The following is a 20212-nucleotide window of genomic DNA, read 5'->3' on the forward strand; positions in this document are numbered from 1 at the left end:
ACAGAGTTCACATAGAGCTAGACAAGATGAGCATTTGAGGTTAAAAAAGTATATAAATTGTCAATTTTTAGAAAATAGCAGATCATTTCACTAAATAAGACCCTTCTTCCTCAGCTGAAATTATTTAGAGTCCTTTGAAGCTGCATTTAAGCTGCATTTTGGAAGTTCAAACTCTGGGGCACCATAGAAGTCCATTATATGGAGAGAAATCCTGAAATGTTTTCCTCAAAAAACATAATTTCTGTTATGACTGAAGAAAGAAAGACATGAACATCTTGGATGTAAACAGGGTGAGAGTACATTATCTGTAATTTTTTGTTCTGGAAGTGAACTACTCCTCTAATGTGTCCTGACAAAATCACTGTATTGCCTTATTAGATCAATTGACATGTGAACCGATCGTCTTTTTCTTATTTACTTAAAGCACAAAATAAACATGAACGAACATCAGAATGTATTTTGTTTAAATCGCGGAAAGTCAATACGCCAATACAAATAATTTTTCAAGTTTAAGTTCAGAAAAGTTAATCTACTCTTCTGTCAGATTTATTTGTCAGACAAAATGGTGGCTTTAGCGTTATGATTGGTCAGATCGCCTGTCAATCAAGCTGTTTGCGAAGGGTCAATTGCAAGATGTAGACTCAGAATTCTGAAAAAAAGTTAGAATTGTAAAACATAAATGCGGCCTTTTTTCACAATTCCAAGTTTATATCTTACAGTTCTTTTTTTTATTTCTCAGAATTCCGCATGTGTATACGATCAGTTCAGGTGTCTAAAAAATGGAAAAAAATATAAAAAATAAAAAACTGCGAGATGTAAACTCAGAATTCAGAGAATAAAGTCTGTAACTAAAAAAACAAGCATATGAACTTGCAATTGTAAAAGAATAATTAGAATTGTGAGATAAAAAGTTTACTTATTTTATGTTTGTATTTATTGGTAGAAATAAGCTTCCATTGGTTTTGATGGTCAGTAATTAATGTTTAATGAACAATGTGAAAACACTGTAAATTTAAATTGTAAAATGTTATTTTACTTTCAGAGTAGCTGAGGTCGATCTCTAGTGCCGGCGATGGAATCTGTTTGTAGGCAGGTAAAAAGATTCCTCTCACAAGCTCTGGATTGATTTGGGTCGGTCCAAACAGCAGACGAGAAGTGGCGATCACAGACCCATTACTGCAAGAGAAACATTATAAGATCAGATAGTCTGTCACTCTGTTATATTGGATAGAAAGGTAAGATTATGAGTTAATCAAACCTGAATATCATCTCATCTGTCCCCAAATATATCAGATGAGTGGTGTCATATGATCGCTCATAAATATCTGCAAACTGGAAAAGTACAACAGGGGAAAATCAGTATTCATTAGAGATAGACCATAGTCACCAATTGATAGCAGAAACCTTGGTAATTGTGATTTTGTTTATTTGATAATCGCACTAGTAGCGTAATGTCTCCCCATTTTGGCACCATAGTAAGGTACTAAGGTTTCCATTACATTTATGCTTTTGGCAAATTATTTTATCCAAAGTTATCCAACTTACTGTTTATTGCACTCAAAATATACATTTAATCAGTTCACTTTATCACCTTGATAACACATTGAAATTACTTTATTAGCATAGTTTATTTTGTTCATAATACCATGATAACACCATGGTTTCTTAGAAGCACAGCACACATTGTAATATATTTTCATTATTATAGCAAATTAATCTGGTACGTTTACAAATAATACTGTGGTAATCTCATGATATGATACTGTATTGATATAATATGGTATTACCAAGGTACTTTAACATAAACAATGGTATTTACATGATACCACAAAACTAGTCATAAGTAGCACAGGTATATTTGTAGCAATAGCCAAAAATACATTGTATAGGTCAAAATTATCTATTTTTCTTTCATGTCAAAAATCATTAGTATATTAAGTAAAGATCATGTTCCATGAAGATATTTTGTTCCTATACCATAAATATAGCAAAACGTAATTTGTGATTAGTTATATGCATTGCTAAAAAATTTATTTGGACAACTTTAAAGGCTTGTTTCAATATTTTTATTTTTTGCACCCTCAGATTCTAGATTTATAAAATAGTTGCATATTGCACTATGCTAACAAACCATACATCAATGGAAAGCTTATATATTGCTTATTTCAAATGTTCTAATTTAAAAAAACTGGACCCTTATGACTGGTTTTGTGATCTTTTCTGTAATTTCAATCATTCAGTACCTTAATATATCAAAGTAACATGGGTTTTTTCAGGTATATTTTCTGAAAGAGTTCTAGATGACCACTAGTCATTGAACTAATCAGTTACATCATTTACTTTTATCTATAGTATACTGTATATCTGTTGGAGGATGCAATATATCCTAGAATACTGTAAATATCCCATGAGTGCTTTACATAAACAAGCATGATTAATAAGAGACCCTCACCAGTTGTTCAACCTCTTGCTTGAGTGTTGTATACTCTTCTGATTGCTGGTCAGTCAGTGAGTCATTATAAACACGGTTTGTGATTCTGAGATCCATGATAACTGAAGTCAAAGAGTGTGGAGTCGAGGCATCTGTGCTTTCAGTTGGGGAATCCACCGCAGAGATATTGACAGAGTTTACACCTGAATCAGATTTTAATATAAGGATTTAAGGTTTTTATTTAACCCAAAAATGATAAAAGATGATATTTTGAGGAAATTCACTAGTGTTCAAAACAACAAACACAATGACTTAAAATGAAGTTTTTTCTTTTGTGCTCCACAGAAGAAAGAAAGTCATACAGGTTTGAAACGACATGAGGGTGAGTAAATGATGTAAGAGTTTTCATTTTTGGATCAACTATCCTAAACTGTTTCAATGGTAGGAGTTAATTGTCAGTTTTTTCATATTTCACATTGATTTTTCATATTTACATCACATTTATAAAACATAGTTGCTACTTACCAATAAAAAATACAATCCAACCAGCAACTAAGGTGGTTGAGGCTCTTAGTATAATCTTCATCATCTTTGAAGATGAGTAATCCTTCAGCGTGTGATCTCTGCCAGCAGGTTGAGTCAACATCAGCTAATGTTCTGGACTCTGGAAAAAGTGGCTCTTTATCAGAGTGAACAGTCTTTTTATTGTTTGAGCACCTGAGTAGGTACCTCACACAGGTGGGTGGAGCTCCTGCACCTCATTGTCTCTGAGGAGTGAAAATAGATGCATTTTCTAAAACCTCCATAAGAAAAATCACAAACAAGATTTCAAATGTTTCTATTAGTACAACTATTACATTAAAATGAGACTTTGGCTAATCTCTCCTGCTTTTCAGATTCTTCTTATGAGACAAAAAACCTAGTGATCCCACATCAGCTTCAGAAGAGTTGTCAACAGCCTTTGATGTCTACAAATATCAGTTTTTCCGGTATTATAATGTGAAGTATGCTATCCACATACAGTTAAAGTCAAAAGTTTACATACACCTTTCAGAATCTGCAAAATGCTAATTATTTTACCAAAATAAAAGGGATCATACAAAATGCATGTTATGTTTTTATTTAGTAATTACCTGAATAAGATATTTCACATAAAAGACATTTACATACAATTCATGAAAAAGGCCCTGATTCTTAATGCTGTGCTGTTATCTGAATGATCCACAGCTGTGTTTTTTTGTTTAGTGATAGTTGTTCATAAGTCCCTTGTTTGTCCTGAACAATTAAACTGCCTGCTGTTCTTCAGAAAAATCCTTTAGGTCCCACAAATGATTGTTTTTTCAGCATTTTTGTGTATTTGAACCCTTTCCAACAATGACTGTATGCTTTTGAGATCTATCTTTTCACACTGAGGACAACTGAGAGACTCATATGCAACTATTACAGAAGGTTCAAATGCTCACTGATGCTTCAGAAGGAAACACGATGCATTACACGAGCCAGGGGTGAAAACTTTTGAACAGGGGTTTCAATACACTAAAAATGCTGAAAAACCCAAAAAATTTGTGGGACCTGAAGGATTTTTCAGAAGAACATCAGGCAGTTTAACTGTTCAGGACAAACAAGGGACTCATGAACAACTATCACTAAACAAAACAAAACATAGCTGTGGATTATTTAGGTAACAACACAGTATTAAGAATCAGGTGTATGCAAACTTTTTAAACAGGGTTAATTTCATAAATTCAGCTATTATTTTCTCTTATGGACTTTATGTAAATGTCTTTTATGTGAAATATCTTATTCAGGTCAGTACTAACTAAAAATAGCATGCATTTTTGTACGATCCCTCTTACACATTTGGCAGATTTTACAAGCTGGATATAAACTTTTGACTTCAACTGTAGATTTTATAGCTCTATTCACTTAATATTTGACTGATTTGTGGCTTCTGAGAAAACGTAAGACTTAAATACAACTGAGACACGAGCAATGAAAGAGCAGCGTTTAAGCAATAAATTGTTTGTTCCGCAATGTTTTTTATGAAAGGGTAAGAAAAAGCTTACCCTTTAGCAACTTTGATCTGAATCATTTCTGTAGGTGTGCATTAATGTCTGTAGTATATAAATCTGATTTGCTTTTGAATAGAGAGATAAAACTGTGGATATAAAGAATTAACGTAAATACAGATTCAAATGAGGTTTAGTGGTGCACTTCTTGCACCTAAATTCCATAAACAGTAATCAACAGTAATCAACAAAGTTGAACTAAAACCAAAATAATACCCACAGGACAACTTTAAAGCTTTTTTTTAACCATTTCAAATGTTGACTACTGTATGTATAATTATCATTAAATTAATGTTTGTTTAATTTTTCTGTTCTGAGAAATTACAGCTTTTTTTTTCTTTTTGAACATGGTGTAAGTCATTATATATTTATGCTCATAACTTCTCGCCATAAATAGCACATCTCACCTCTGCTGAAATGAATCTATGCGATGACATCACTTGTGACATCAGCAGTGACATTATCCAGCAGAAGTGTGTGTGTGTACCTGATGTTCCCTACATTATGAGGACCAAATGTCACCACAAGTGAAGTAATACCAGTCATTTCTGACCTTGTGTGGGAACATTTTTAGGTCCCCGTTAAGAAAACAGCTTACAAATCACAGAAATAAGTTTTTGAAAATCTAAAAATGCAGAAAAATTTGTGTGAAGTGTAGGTTTAGGGGATAGAAAATGCAGTTTGTACAGTATAAAAACCATTACACCTATGAAATGAATTCCAGTGTGTGTGTGTGTGTGTGTGCGTGAATGTCTCTCCTCAAAACATTTAACAGCCATAACCACATCTGTCGGCCTTTTAAAAGTATCCCATCTGATAAATAAAGTAATAACTGTCTTTTATTGTGTTTCCAGTTTGCCTTCGAGTTAAAACAATTTTGGCATGTTTGTGTCAGATGGTTCAACAAAATCATCTGCATTCATATAAATATTTTAAACCGCTTGTTATTTTTTCCTCCAGGTCATAGGCGCTGTGGTAAGAACTCTTCCTCTCAGATCAGTGATGTTTTATTCACTTGAGGTTTGAATGTTTGTCTCTGTCTGAAATTTGAGTTGTTAAACGGGTCATTTGGTTTTCCACAGGGCTTCAGAGAAGTGCTTATGCCACCCTGATGTTTGCTCGAGGAAGAAGGACGTCATTTTACCACACACAGTCTGACACCCTGGAGTGAATATATAATCTAAGCTGTTTTCATTAGTTTACACTGAATAATAATTATAACTGTAATTATGCATAATGCATGTTTCTTTAAAAGTGATATACAATGTGCAAGTCCTTTTGTCCTTTAGCCTATTCTTGGAAGAGTTTCAGAGCATTCTGGAATGTCCCAATGATGCCCAAAGCCCTTTTCCAGAGATTTTCTCAATATGTTGAAATTTCCTTGTCTTTACCCTCGATGAAACTTAATTATCTAAATGGGAACGCACAGTTACATTAAGTGGTTACATGTGTGTTTTTCCAGGCCATAGATTGAGTAAAAGTACCTTAAAGGAAGAGAGCTAACTTTGAGTTCACACAACGGACGGGATGGGTGCTCATGTCCTAAACAGGAATGTACTGGACTGTATCAGTCCCCTGAGTTTCTGGAGATGATGTCATCATGTGTGCATGTCGTTTTGGCTCTTGAATTCTTGGCAGCTGTCTGGAATGGAGAGTTGCAACACATGCGGCTGATTGTCCATTTGGCCGAGATATGACATCTCTGCTCTCCCCTACTTCAAACACTGATAATGTATAACACAAGGGCGCGCAAGTTCAGTTTAATTACCTTACAAATAAGGCCATGGTTACCAAACTTCCTGCCAAAACACAATACACTTACTACAAAAGTGTAAGTCAGAACTGATATATTCCTGCACAGTGGCAGTATATACTACCAGTCAAATGTTTTTGAACAGTAAGATTTGTAATGTTTTTTAAAGAATTCTCCTCTGCTCACCGAGCCTGCGTTTTTGTTTTTGTTTTATCCAAAATACAGCAAAAGCACTAAGACTTTTACTTAAAATAACTGTTTTCTATTTGAATAAATTTAAAGTGTAATTTATTCCTGTGATCAAAGCTGAATTTTGAGCATTATTACTCCAGCCACATCATCCTTCGGAAATCATTCTAATATTCTGATTTGCTGTTCAAGAGACATTTCTATTATTATAATCCATATTTAAAACAGTTGAGTACTTTTTTCAAAAAAAAAGATCCAAATATCTGCATTTATCTGAAATGAAAAGCTTTTGTAACATTATACACTGTACCATTCAAAAGCTTGGAGTCAGTAAAATTTTGTTTTTCAAAAGAAATTATAGAAATTATTTTATTTAGCAAGGACGCTTTAAATTGATCAAAAGTGATGATAAAGACATTTATAATGTTACAAAAGATTTCTGTTTAAGATAAATACTGTACTTCTGAACTTTCTACTCATCAAACAAACCTGAAAAATTCTACTTAGCTGTTTTCAATATAATAATAATAATAATTAATAATAATAATAATAAATGTTTCTTGAGCAGCAAATGAGAATATTAGAATGATTTTTGAAGGATCATGTGACTGGAGTATTGATGCTAAAAATTCAGCTTTGAAATCACAGGAATAAATTACATTTGAAAAAATATTGAAATAGAAACAGTTAATTTAAATAGTAAAAATGTTTCAAAATTTTACTGCTTTTTCCGTACTTTGGATCAAATAAATGCAGGTTTAGTGACCAGAAGAGACTTAAAAACAAAAAAAAAAACATTAAAAATCTTACTATTCAAAAACTTTTTACTGGTAGTGTATAGTAATGATTTTTCTAGCAGCTAAACAATAAACAAACACTGTTCAAATCTTTTTATTTCAAAGGTTTTTTTTGTAATTGTTAATGTTTTTTATATTATTGAAATATAAAACAACGGTTTGTTTATCTAATTTATTATGTTTTAATAGCCTATATAATTTATTGTTATGATAGTAAAGTTGAATTTTCAGCAGCCATAGCTACTCCCTTCTCAAAGTACATCTAAAATCAACTTAATAATATACATATATTTGCCTAAACTGTTATTTTAGCTTTGAATGAAACCTTACAAAAGAGTTGCTGGGACTTTTATTTGTCGAAGCATCAGCTCCGGGTCACACATGTTTGTATTCTGAAGATGGCGGCGCCCAGTGAGCTGTTCTGCTGGAAGGCTGGTTTGGGTTTACCGTCTGTAAATACCGACTGTCTCATCGTGCTGGTGAGTTTTCATCACTGGCTCATGTAGTGCGGATGTTTATACGGGGTGGGTTCCGCTCAAGTTCCGTATTTGTGCAGAGAATTGGCTCGGTAACGATCACTTACTGAAGTACAGTGGCGGTACTATGGTACAGTGATATCACATAGTCATACCATGTCTCTTAACATGACATATATGTTTATGCTACTACTGATATTTATTTACTTATACCATGGTTTGTATTGTATTTATACCATATTTGTATTCACTGCGTGTGAAAAACAAGGTACTTCAAATATAGTTTTATGTGAGAAGCTTCTCTTCTGCGGTTACAGCTGTTTGTTATTATTATGTAATGTGTGACACACAAACACATTATTTTATGCAATACTAGTAATAAGCCAAAATATACAAAAACATGTAACCACTATTACATTTTACATTTCACTAGGGCCCCAGCTACTATTTTAGTTAATACTAAACTAAGTTTACACTCATTGTTTTGTCAAATATGTGTGGCAGGACCACACTCCAACGGTGTCTAAATACCAGTCAGATCATTCTTGCCTTTGAAACCGCTAATCTCCACTGTTTATTTTTCATGATTTAAGATGTTGTGTTTTAATATCTTAGTTTGTTCCACAGCCAAGGTGCTTATCAGCAGATATTTTTGTTGCATGAATCATCATGTGGGATACATTTCCTCCACTTTCCTTATTTTTCCACTTCAGTTTGGTCACACCAGGGCGCCACCTGTCTGTGCTACTGTAGACCACAAACCCACCACTGTCATCTGGAGTTACCATCAATCTCATCTCCCATCAGCAGCTTTGGAGACTGCATTCAGATCCATTTTATTCCTAATCAACAAAGGTTGTGTGTGGGCACAAAACCAGGTTACTGTTGCTGAAATCGCATGTTAAAGTGATTAGGTTACATCAGCGCTGTGTGTCTTGGATTCTCTAAAGAGTGTGGTGGGATTTTTCCAGCTCGCCAGCGGTTGGGATGAAGATGTCTGTGTGTTACAGTCTGTCTGCACCTACTCTGGGCGCTTTGAAAACCGCAGGCATGTTTTGCTCACTGTGTCTGATGGTTTAGTAATGCGAAGTTCATTCAGAATTTTCCAGATTATCTCACTGCACCAGAAAGGGTTTAGTTGCAATAAATTATAACTGCATGTGAAGGTTTGAGGATGTTTGGAGATTTGCCCGGTAACTGCCAGCTTGAAGTTAGGCCTGTCACAATCATAACATTTTTGACAGTAATTGGTTGTTATGCAAGTACTTTGAAAAAAAAATGACGTAATTATTATTTTTCATCAGTTTGGAAGTGTGTAGATGTACACTCCCAGTCAAAAGTTTTTGAACAGTAAGATTTTTAATGTTTTTAAGCCTGCATTTATTTGATCCAAATACAGAAAAACAGTACAATTTTAAAATATTTGTATTATTTAAAATAAAACTTTATTATTTGAATATATTTTAAAACGTAATTTATTTCTCCGATTTCAAAGCTGAATTTTTTAGTATCATTACTTCAGTCACATAATCATTCTAATATTCTGATTTGATGCTCAAAAAACATGTATTATTATTATTATTATTATGTTTAAAGCAGCTGAGTAGAAAGTTTCTTTGATGAATGGAAAGTTCAAAAGACCAGCATTTATCTGCAAATAGAACTCTTTTGTAACATTATAAATGTCTTTATTATCACTTTTGATCAATTTAAAGCATCCTTGCTAAATAAAAGTATTAATTTCTAGAATTTCTGTTAAAAAAACTGACTGACTCCAAGCTTTTGAATGGTAGTTTATAATGTTACAAAAGCTTTTTATTTTAGATAAATGCTGATATTTGGATCTCTCTATTCATCAAAGAATCCTGAAAAAATGTACTCAGCTGTTTTAAACATTGCTAATAATAAAAGAAATGTTTCTTAAATAGCAAATCAGCATATTAGAATGATTTCTGAAGGATAATGTGACACTGAAGACTGGAATAATGATACAAAAAATTTTGCTTTTTAAAATTTAGTAATTTATCAGAAATTTATCACAGGAATAAATTACATTTTAAAATATATTCAAATAGAAAACAGTTATTTTAAATAGTAAAAATATTTCACAATTGTACTGTTTTTGCTGTACTTTGAATCAAATAAATGCAGGCTTATGGAGCAAAAGAGACTTCTTTAAAAAACATTAAAAATCTTACTGTTCAAAAACTTTTGACTGGTAGTGTATATTAGTCACATGAGCTTAAATTTTTATGCCATAATGTGAATAAATGGCATAATTGTGAAAAATTGCCTCGGAGTGCTTCTATTAAACAAAATACAAAATAATATTTAAAAAATAAAAAAATAAATTATATAAATACTTAGAATATTTAATATATATAAACAGTCTTCAGTCTTGATTTTTAAACTATAGTATGTTTATTTGACATTTATGAATCTTGGAATTTATATTAACACCTAAGTGTAAACTTGTCAAAAATACTGTCCCTTTTTTTCATGGTAAACTTACTACTTAGGAAAAGCTATGAAATGTTACTTTTTAGTGAAAACATTTATTCTAGCGTTTGTTCATTGATGAATTAACCCCTGCTGTGGCTGGCTGCTTTGTTTTGTTCCTTGTTTCTAATACACTGTTCCTTAACGACAGACTTGTGATTGGACCCGCAGTAGGGCGGGGGCGGGGCTTAAGATCAGCACAGTCCAATCGTCATCTGCGGCACTCTATTTAAGGATCTTATGAGTGGCTCAAACTAATTATTACCATCTGCACTTTCGGGAGAAGCTGTTTTGTCATCCATGGCCTAATTTCAGTGTGTTTATGTGTACAGCAGGAGTCTGATGAACTGAGCTTTTACTGTGGGCAAAGTGGATTTCAGCCAGCTGTAGTTTTCCTCCTCGTGTTTGCCTTGGACGGTACCGGTTGTTCACATAGAAATGATTTATTTCCAAACTTGATCCCCTCCACTTTACGAGCTACGATTTAGGATTCTGTAGGAATCAATCTAGTAATAAAGCTGAGGTTATGATGTCAGCCTTTGATGGAGTTTGCGGCGCTTTTCCAGCTCAGCGCTCCACTGCAACCGGGAAAAGGAGAAAATCTCAGAACTTAATACTCAGCTTTTTCCACAAATCCACTTTCCTTTCCCCTCTTTTACAGTCACAGTTTTAGAGTATTAGTAGAGTAGTAATGGTAAAGAAATCTCCTAGAAATTATTTTACTAAAGCACAAACAGGATGTGAAGCATCTTTATGCAGTTCTTTTCCATTAAAGGAGAGAGTGACATCATTTTGTGGCATAATCCTATGCAGGGTGATGGGAGTGGTCTGGAACTTATTCCGTTAAGTTATTTGTTACGCTATTTTCTATCTATTTTATTGGTAAAAAAAAAACTGCTTTATTTATTCCATTTTATAACATTTGGAGCTTCACAATCACTTGAAGATTCTTTTAAAATTATTTGAGGCAATGTAATTAATGACAGATTGTTCATTTTTCAGGAAACTAGTCCTTTAAGAATCAAAGCTGATTACTCTTGAGTCATTCTTGGCTCTTGGTCTAAAGAGTATTGCAACGCTCCAGGGAATATAACCCCAGTGATCAGCCATATAAGATGCTTTCAGTGGAAAGAATCTGCTAAACGATGTGCTGAAGGTCTGAGCCAGGTGTGAAGCGCTCAATCTGTCAGCTTTCAGCTGCATGTTCTGGAATGTGAAATTACGTCCCTCTTTATCGGATGTCGTCGTAAAACGAGGCATCCCGTCCTAAACCCCTAACCCCATCCAAGAGCTAAATGGAGCTGTTTTGTAGAAGTTAGCCAACAATTGTTATTTATTCAGGTTGTGTGCTTGCTTTTTTGCAGCTTCATGGTATATTATAATCATCTGTGTTGTTGCTTGTTGTAATTTAGTGGAGCTTGTTAAGGAAAACAGCACAGTTCATACTTAGTTTAGTTTGTACATTTGTACAGAAATGATACCTCAAGTGATCACCTAAAATTGCTTTTCTAACTCGTAAGAGTTATAATGTTGGTTGGCCTAGCAGATGGTTAACGGTGAATAAAGTCTTGTAAACTTGCATTGAGGGAGGGAGTTGTATCTAGAGACCAGAATTCCACATTTTAACATTTGAAGGCTAGCAACACACGATGATCAGAAATTACCTTTTTCATTAAGGATCAATATTTGCCTCCTGGAATTGATTTCCAGGGGCTTTTTTTATTTTGTTGAGCGCAATTTTTATAATCACCTTATTATTATAATCACCAGATTATGTTGTCTTTAATGTCAAATACTTAAAGTTACCCAATTACTTTAATTAGTATTTTAAACTGTTGTCATTATAGACTGTTTAAAATTCTACCTTAATTATAGATGTTAAAACGAGCTAATAGAGTTGCAATATAATGAGTTGCAATAAGTGTTGATTTTTTTTCCTGACTATTTTTTTTTTTGCATGTTTTCACACTTTAATGTTTCAGATCATCAAACAAATTTAAATATTAATCAAAGATAACACAAGTACCCCCCCGCCCCCCCACTACACATCATGTTGACATCTAAAGAAATTCAGGAACAAATGAGAAAGAAAGTAATTGAAATCTATCAGTCTGGAAAGGCTGGAAGTGGAAGTCTGCAGGCCTCTCTTGCCTTAGTTATGGTCAGTGTTCATGACTCCACCATAAGAAAGAGACTGGGCAAAAATGGTCTGCATGAGTTCCAAGACGAAATCCGCTGCTGAGCAAAAAGAACATAAAGGCTCGTCTCAGTTTTGCCAGAAAACATCTTGACGATCCCAAGACTTTTGGGAAAATACTGTGGACTGACGAGATAAAAGTTGAACATTTTGGAAGGTGTGTGTCCAATTACATCTGGCGTAAAAGTAACACAGCATTTCAGGAAAAGAACATCATACCAACAGTAAAATATGGTGGTGGTAGTGTGATGGTCTGGGGCTGTTTTGCTGCTTCTGGACTTGGAAGACTTGCGGTGATAAATGGAACCATGAATTCTCCTGTCTACCAAAAAATCCTGAAGGTCAATGTCTGGCCATTTGTTCGTGACCTCAAGCTGAAGCAAACTTGGGTTCTGCAGCAGGACAATGATCCAAAACACACCAGCAAATCCACCTCTGAATGGCTGAAGAAAAACAAAATAAAGACTTTGGAGTGGCCTAGTCAAAGTCCTGACCTAAATCCTATTGAGATGCTGTGGCATGACCTTAAAAAGGCAGTTCATGCTCGAAAACCCTCCAATGTGGCTGAATTACAACAATTCTGCCAAGATGAGAGGGCCAAAATTCCTGCACAGCGCTGTAACAGACTCATTGCAAGTAATCGCAAACACTTGATTGCGGTTGTTGCTGCTAAGGGTGGCCCAACCAAGTTTAGGGGGCAAACACTTTTTCACACAGGGCCATGTGGGTTTGGATTTTGTTTTCCCTTCATAATGAAAAACTTTATTCAAAAACTGCATGTTGTGTTTACTTGTGTTATCTTTGATTAATATTTAAATTTGTTTGATGATCTGAAACATTAAAGTGTGACAAACATGCAAAAAAATAAAAAATCAGGAAGGGGGCCAACACTTTTTCACACCACTGTATTATACTAATGATTATTAATTTCGATATAGAAAATGTTTTTGTGTCTGCGGTTGGGCACATCACATTCTGGCTTCACAGACAAACATGTCGGTCCACGGTGTTAGTCTAGTCTAGCGCAAGTTATGCAAAAACGCCTGTTATAATCACAGAAACTATGAAATTATTCTTTTATTTACATCATATCTGCACTGTGTTGTTTATGATGGGGGAATTTGGGAGCGTGCGTGCCTCTGATTGGCCAATGCATTCCTAAATTCAACAGAAACGTGTTTGATTGGTTATCCGCAATTCAATGCGGTGTGAGCAAATCTAAATGTAATTTTGCAAATTGACACTTTTCATTCATTTACAATTTTCACTTTAAGTGTGACAGCCGTAATACATCGTTTAATTGTGCAGAGCTATTTTTTGCCCCTTTGTCTTGAATTTATGTGGCATTTTTGCCACAAGCCATCGTTAGTTTCTGACCCTGCAACACACTAACCAGATTCATGTCTAAACTTGAAAGTTTAAACATAGTTAACCAGAGCTCTAAAATGAAATGAGTGTACATATTAATGATGTTTTATATCATTTTCCAGGCATACGCTCGCTTCGCTGGAGCTCCGCTCAAAATCCACAAGATTTCTAACCCCTGGAGAAGCCCCACAGGTAAGCAGACCCAGTTTTAACAATCTGTTTCTTGGCAAACACTCCGCATTCATTAAGATGAACGTTTAGCGTGTTTTAACTGAAGCTCACAGGCCTCTTCCTCTTTCCTGCCGAGCTGCTGATAACTTGCATCTGTATGTTTTATCTTTCCACATTCTTGTCTGTCTCCATTATTATTTTCCTTGGCTCCTGAAAGCTAATTTAATATTGAAGACCAATGTTCCTTCAACAGTTTTATACTGGGTAGACCTTTTGACTTTACAGGAACAAAATTCACATTGTCAGTCTTTACAAAGAAATTAGTACAAATAAAGAAAGCACTGCATTTAACTAGCCTGTTTATCACATTTTACCAGACACAGCTACTAAAACCTTAATAAATAAACAAATTACTTAATTGCCTTATTTATTTAGAAGAACATTTTATTTGTTAAATTTTTTTGGGGGAAAATGTATACTTATTAAGCAGTCATGCATTAAATGAATCAAAAGAGACTTAAATTGTAACTATAAATATTATATCTCCAAAAGCTGTTCTTTTACACTAAATTTATCAAAGAATCCTGAAGAAAATGTATCACAACTGTTTTAACACTAGTAATAATAATAAATGTTTTTTGAGAATGACTTCTGAAGGATCGTGTGACACTGAAGACTGTAGTAATGGATGCTGAAAATTCAGCTTTGTGTCACAGGAATAAATTACATTTTAAAACATATTGAAATAGAAAACAGTTATTTTACATTTTAATAATATTTCACAATACTACCATTTTACTGTATTTTTAATCAAGTAAATACATCTTTGGTGAGCATAAGAGACTTTTTTCAAAACATCTTTTTAAACACTGTAGTGTTTGTTGGTTATGCAATATTGGTATGTTTTTCTAAAGATCATGCATTTCTATTATTGATGTCCAGAGTAATAATTGAAAGCTTAAATGGACTGTCGTTGACCAAATATTTTTTTAACTGATGCTGCTATCTTTTCTGAAGGTTCACTTCCTGCTCTAAGGACCAAAGATGAAGGCAGCTGTTCCCAACCCAGTCAGATCATCATTCAGTTAAGGAAACAGGTGATTATCTCTCGCCCACAAAAACTTGCTACTGTCATGATCACATTTTGGTTTTCATCAAGCGCAAGTGTCCCTGTTTATTTCACCCTTCATGAGCTCATTTTGTACCAAACAAGCTTAGTTTCATTCGTTTAACTACCACAGCCTTTCCAGTGAAGCCTGCTGCCATTATAAAAGCGCCCCTAATTTCCTCATTAATCATGTTTGATTGCACAATGAAGGTATCCATTAAATTTAAATAGAATGAGACACAGTAAACACGTGTTTTCAGGAAAGGTTTTAATTAGGTGCGTAATTAAAACCTTTTCTAGAACAAGTTTATAGATTCTCTTTCTTATTCTACAGCAGTAGTGTGGTTCTACCCAGAGTCAGGAGCTAACACAGATCAGATCAATGCTTACTGCTTTATTCACAAAACACTACACAGCTTTTTGGATGCTAAAATCCTTTTCCTATAGAGTCCTGCAGCCCGAGACCAAAAACCTGGAAATAAGTTCCAGGTTTAAACCCATATTCCCAAAGTCAATGGTTTTTTTAAAATAGGTTGTTGGTTAAATGCCTGGAATAACGTCTGAGGTTAACACAAGCTCAAGATATTTTCACAATTTATTCTACAGCTTAAAATACACGTGTAATACTATATTGTGACATTTTTAAGCTTGGAAAAAGCTGTTGCTAAAAAGTGGCAAAATGGAGGTTGTCAGAAAAAGGAAAACTTGCAAACTACTCTAACTCAGATTTCTCAACTTGTAGGTATTATTTTACTTCTGTTTCTAGTATTAAGCCTCCAAATTTTTATCTTGTTTTTGTTAATGAAGATTATCTTGTTGAACAAAATTTGTAAGAATCATAAACTTATGTTGGTCACAAAGCATATTTTCTACAATAATGTCCTGTTCCTGTTTAGGGAGATTGCCTGTACCTGTTTGTTTTTTTTTTAACAGTAGTAAACGTAATAGTAATACTGCCAATTTGTGTTTCAGAAATACAATGCAGACTATGATCTCTCAGCCAAAGAGGGCGCAGACACTCTGGCCTTTATTTCACTGCTTGAGGAGCGTCTGTTACCTGCGCTGGTGAGATTCGAAACCTTAAACTCTATGAGAAAAATGTTGTTGGATACATGCTCAAACTCTTGTCTTCCTGCAGATCTACGCTTTATGGATCGATTCTAAAAACTATGTGCAGGTGACACGCCGCTGGCACGGAGAGAATATGTCCTTCCCCCTCAACTTCTTCATGCCGGGCTGCATGCAGAACAGGCAGCTTGAGCGACTCCGCCTGATCCGGGGAAACAGTTCGCTGGAGGCAGGAGAAGAGGCAGAGAAAGAGGTTGGTGGGATTCTGAATACTGTGCTTGATAGTGTTTGTTTTGGTGGGCGGTGTCTGTTGTGACACTAACGCCCTCCTCAAGACCCCAGGGCGGCTGTTAGACTGTTAGCCAGAGGAAACAGTGTTTTGGTCCCTGAAGAGGACACTGATAAACTAGCAGATGTGTGGAATCTGGGCTCAAACACAGAGCAGAAGTTCCGTTCTGGCAGAGAATTCTATTCTGGATAGTTGCTGGTCTGATGTTGGGAAACAACTCTGCTTGTTTATGACACTGTTGTGAGTCACAATGTGCATGCTTGTGATCTCATATGTTGCTCATATCTTGAATGTTATTCTTGCTTTTGAAAAAAAAAAATTACTTTTAATGCAGTGTTAAAGGGGACATTAGATGCTAAATTCACTTTTAAATAGTGTTTGCATATAAGTGTGTGGACACAGCCACCCTACAATGATAAAAATCCATTCACTGCTTTTTTTAATCCCCAAAAAACCTAAACAGTCTCAATTATCAAGTTGTTTTGATTTTCTGATGGCCCCGGCCTGGCTGCTGACTGACATATTAGCATATTTCCGCTCTCAGACAGTTGTACGCTGTCTGCCATTTTCAGGCTTTTTCCAGGCTAGAGCCACTGTAGCGACAACATTGTCTCATAAGCAGTGCAGGTGTTTTGTAGTTGGATATAAAAGTGAATGAGTGTTCACTTTCTCCCGACATCAGGGGCACTAAGGATACAGTGGATTAGTTTTGTATTTGATGGTAACCAAATACACAATAAATAGAAATGAGGCCGGAGTGAGCAGTAGCTCATTATCATTTAAAGAGGCATGCAGCGAAATGGCTCGCTGTGAACAGAACTGTTTTTGACAAGGTAAAAAGGGTGTTGTTTTACATCCTTGAGTAATTTTAACCAAAGTATTTCACAGACATTTCATGAAGACCCTAAACAATCATACAAACTTATTGAAAATGGCCATTCAATGTCCCCTTTAAAGCAGTAGTCTACCAAAAAAATATATATTCTGTCAAAATTTTCTACCCCCTGTGTCTTTTCAAATCTGTGTGACTTTCTTCTACAGAACTTGAAATAAGGTATTTTGAACAATGTTGGTAACCAGACAGTTTTGGTTCTCATTGACTCATACAATGGACATAAATTAGAACCGAAACGCTTTTGCAAGAGATATATGATAGTAATAAGGCTAGATACTGAGATATAAAACATAATAACTGACATGAGTAGAGGAAATGATAAGAATCTATTCACCTTATTTTTTTTTACATGGAACTAAGCCATTTTCTATGAATGCAAGACTTATTCACAGAATATACTTAATCACCAGCATATTAGCCACTATAGGGAAATAACAAGAAGAAATATAGCTTCAAGCAGCGATTATTGGGGTTCAAGCGATTTAAGACATTTAAGCACATATAAAAAAATATATTATTTAGCAAGCCTGTAACCACCTGAATCAATGATTTAAAAAAAAAAAAAAAAAAGCATTTTTGGCAAATCCAGGTAATTTACCATAGAGATATTATGTTTTTTAATGTTAATAATTGTTATAGCGCCATGTGTGGTCCGATCTCCTTAAAACTTTGCATGCTAGTTTAGAATTACCGATGAGCGTGTGCTCACTATGTTTTCCTTCAGGCTTTGTTGGATTTTGGGTTAGTTTGGACATGCTACATTTCTACATGCCCCCGTTATAGCTTCCCAAAGGGTAAATGTCAACTTTTTTTGATAAATATTGACCTAGAGAGTCCAGAGAATTGTACTGCAGTGTTTTTCCCCCCCAATTGAGCGAAAAACCTAGGACTAGTTCGCAAAAGTAGTTTTTTTTACATCTTCTCAATCATTTAAGAAATGATTTGATTGATAGCAGTGGTTCTAGACTAGAGGCAAAGTTGTCCAGAATGAGGAATTCTATTGTATGATAGGAATATCACATGTATGTGTGAAAAAACATGCAATGTACAATCGTTTACTCCCTTGAAATGTTCTGAAAAGTTCTCGGAAGTTCTTTTCAACGACATGAGACCCTTGAGCCTGCGACTGATGGTTTAGAAGTTATGAGCGGTATTTATACCTTGGAGCGCTCCCGTCACGCCGATTGGGGTGAGCCTTGGTGACGTTGTCAGCAGTGTGAGTACTACCATCGATCCAAGTTTCAAGTCTTTATGACTTTTGGTTTGGATGCAAATGTGCAATTTACAATATCAAGCAGCAAAACAACCTGTTTTGTACAACTAAAAATAGCTGGAAGCAGATGATACCAGAAGCCAGACCCATAAACTTTACAAATGGCTGCTCCCGCTCTTACATGGAAATAAGATTGAAAATCTTGTTGTTTTTGTCTACATCCTCTCAGTCTCTGTTCTCTCTGACTCTCTCTAGCTTTACCATGATGCTTTGGAGTGCCTGAATCTTCTTTCTCAGCGCCTGGGATCGAACAAATTTTTCTTTGGAGATTCGTAAGTATTTTACACATGATGGTTGATCTTTGAGCATTGTCTCAGTTGATTATGAGTTAGGTTTAATATACATTTCATGTCTTTGTGTGTGATTGAAAGGCCATCTTCTCTAGATGCGTATGTGTTTGGACATTTAGCTCCGCTTGTTAAAATCCGGCTGCCTAACTGCCGCCTGCAGCAGAACTTGAAGAATCTGGACAACTTGAACACATTTTGCTCTAACATCTTGAGCTTGTACTTCCCCAGCGAGAGTAAAGGTAACCAACAACCACAATTAAGTGCATGCAAAGGACAAAACATCCATTGTTCTGTCTGTAGAATAAGAGTCATTGAGTCCTGATGTTAGTGTCTTTTCTATTTGCAGAGGGCGTCAGTCGTCCGGTGTCCGGCACGCAGCAGGGGGGCGACTTTGACAACGAGCCATACAAGAGACGCAAGCAGCTGCTGTCAGTGCTGGTCGCAGTAGCAGCGATGTTGAGCTACGCTCTCCTCACCGGCTTAGTCGCTATTGAGCATGTGCAGGAGGAGGAGCCTATAGGCCCCGCCTCTCTCATAGGCCCCTCCCACGAGGAAGAAGAGGAGGAGTGAATGAAAGTAGGACTTTTAGTTGCAGTGGGATGGTCACGTCTACTTGGTGGAGGAACATACAGGAACAACATAATGGCTTATTTATTCCTTGACTTTAGGCTTTAATTGCATGATAATCTTTGGTTTTGTATTTTTGTTAAACTACTTTGTTTGCTTTAGTCGTTTGACTGGGCATATTCACCGGTGTTTCCTTTTTTACAGAAAAATAAAAGGCAAAACTGTTCATAGCTACTAAAGTTAAGCTAAGTTTAGATGAGAAAGCACTTAAAACTTCGTCGTCACGCATCTCAACTTTCATTATGTGGACCAACTGAGGGTTTTAAACTCTTTTGATAGCTTTATGATAATGAGATTCAGAGATTTGCATCTCTTATGTGCCATTGCCTTGTTTGTTTTAAAGCTCAGCGTTTTCTTGTTTTAACGCGCATTTTATTTGCTACCTGCAACAATCATTTTCTCTGCTCTGCTGTCAGTATTGATCTGCTGTGAGATTAACTAATGTTAACATGATCCTGTTGAGTAAAATAGGAAAATACCTTATTATATTTATATATTTAATCAAGTTTAGAGTCTTAAAGACATTAATCATCAAAAGCAAATCATTTATTCTTCATGTCTCATTCCAAACCTGTGCGACTTGGTTGCTTGTGTGAAATACGAAAGGACATATTTTGCTAAATCTTTTATTTCCTCACAATTAAAGTGCATATTTTTTGCTTAAAAAGGTGAAAAAGTAGTTTGAACTGCTTTCTTCCGCAGCCATGAGCTA

The 20212-nt window shown here is 35.2% G+C and overlaps 1 protein-coding gene across 1 annotated transcript; it reads left to right on the forward strand.

Annotated features, from left to right (window-relative positions):
• Positions 1-7630: 7630 nt before the first annotated feature.
• mtx1a (metaxin 1a) lies at positions 7631-20212 on the forward strand. Its single transcript, XM_073846800.1, has 8 exons — positions 7631-7718; positions 13902-13971; positions 14968-15047; positions 16031-16123; positions 16197-16379; positions 18779-18855; positions 18955-19112; positions 19220-20212. The coding sequence occupies exons 1-8, from the start codon at positions 7638-7640 to the stop codon at positions 19441-19443; spliced, it is 966 nt and encodes a 321-aa protein (XP_073702901.1). The 5' UTR covers positions 7631-7637; the 3' UTR covers positions 19444-20212.

Source organism: Garra rufa, chromosome 9, assembly GCF_049309525.1.
Source record: "Garra rufa chromosome 9, GarRuf1.0, whole genome shotgun sequence".
In the NCBI taxonomy this organism is placed as follows: domain Eukaryota; kingdom Metazoa; phylum Chordata; class Actinopteri; order Cypriniformes; family Cyprinidae; genus Garra; species Garra rufa.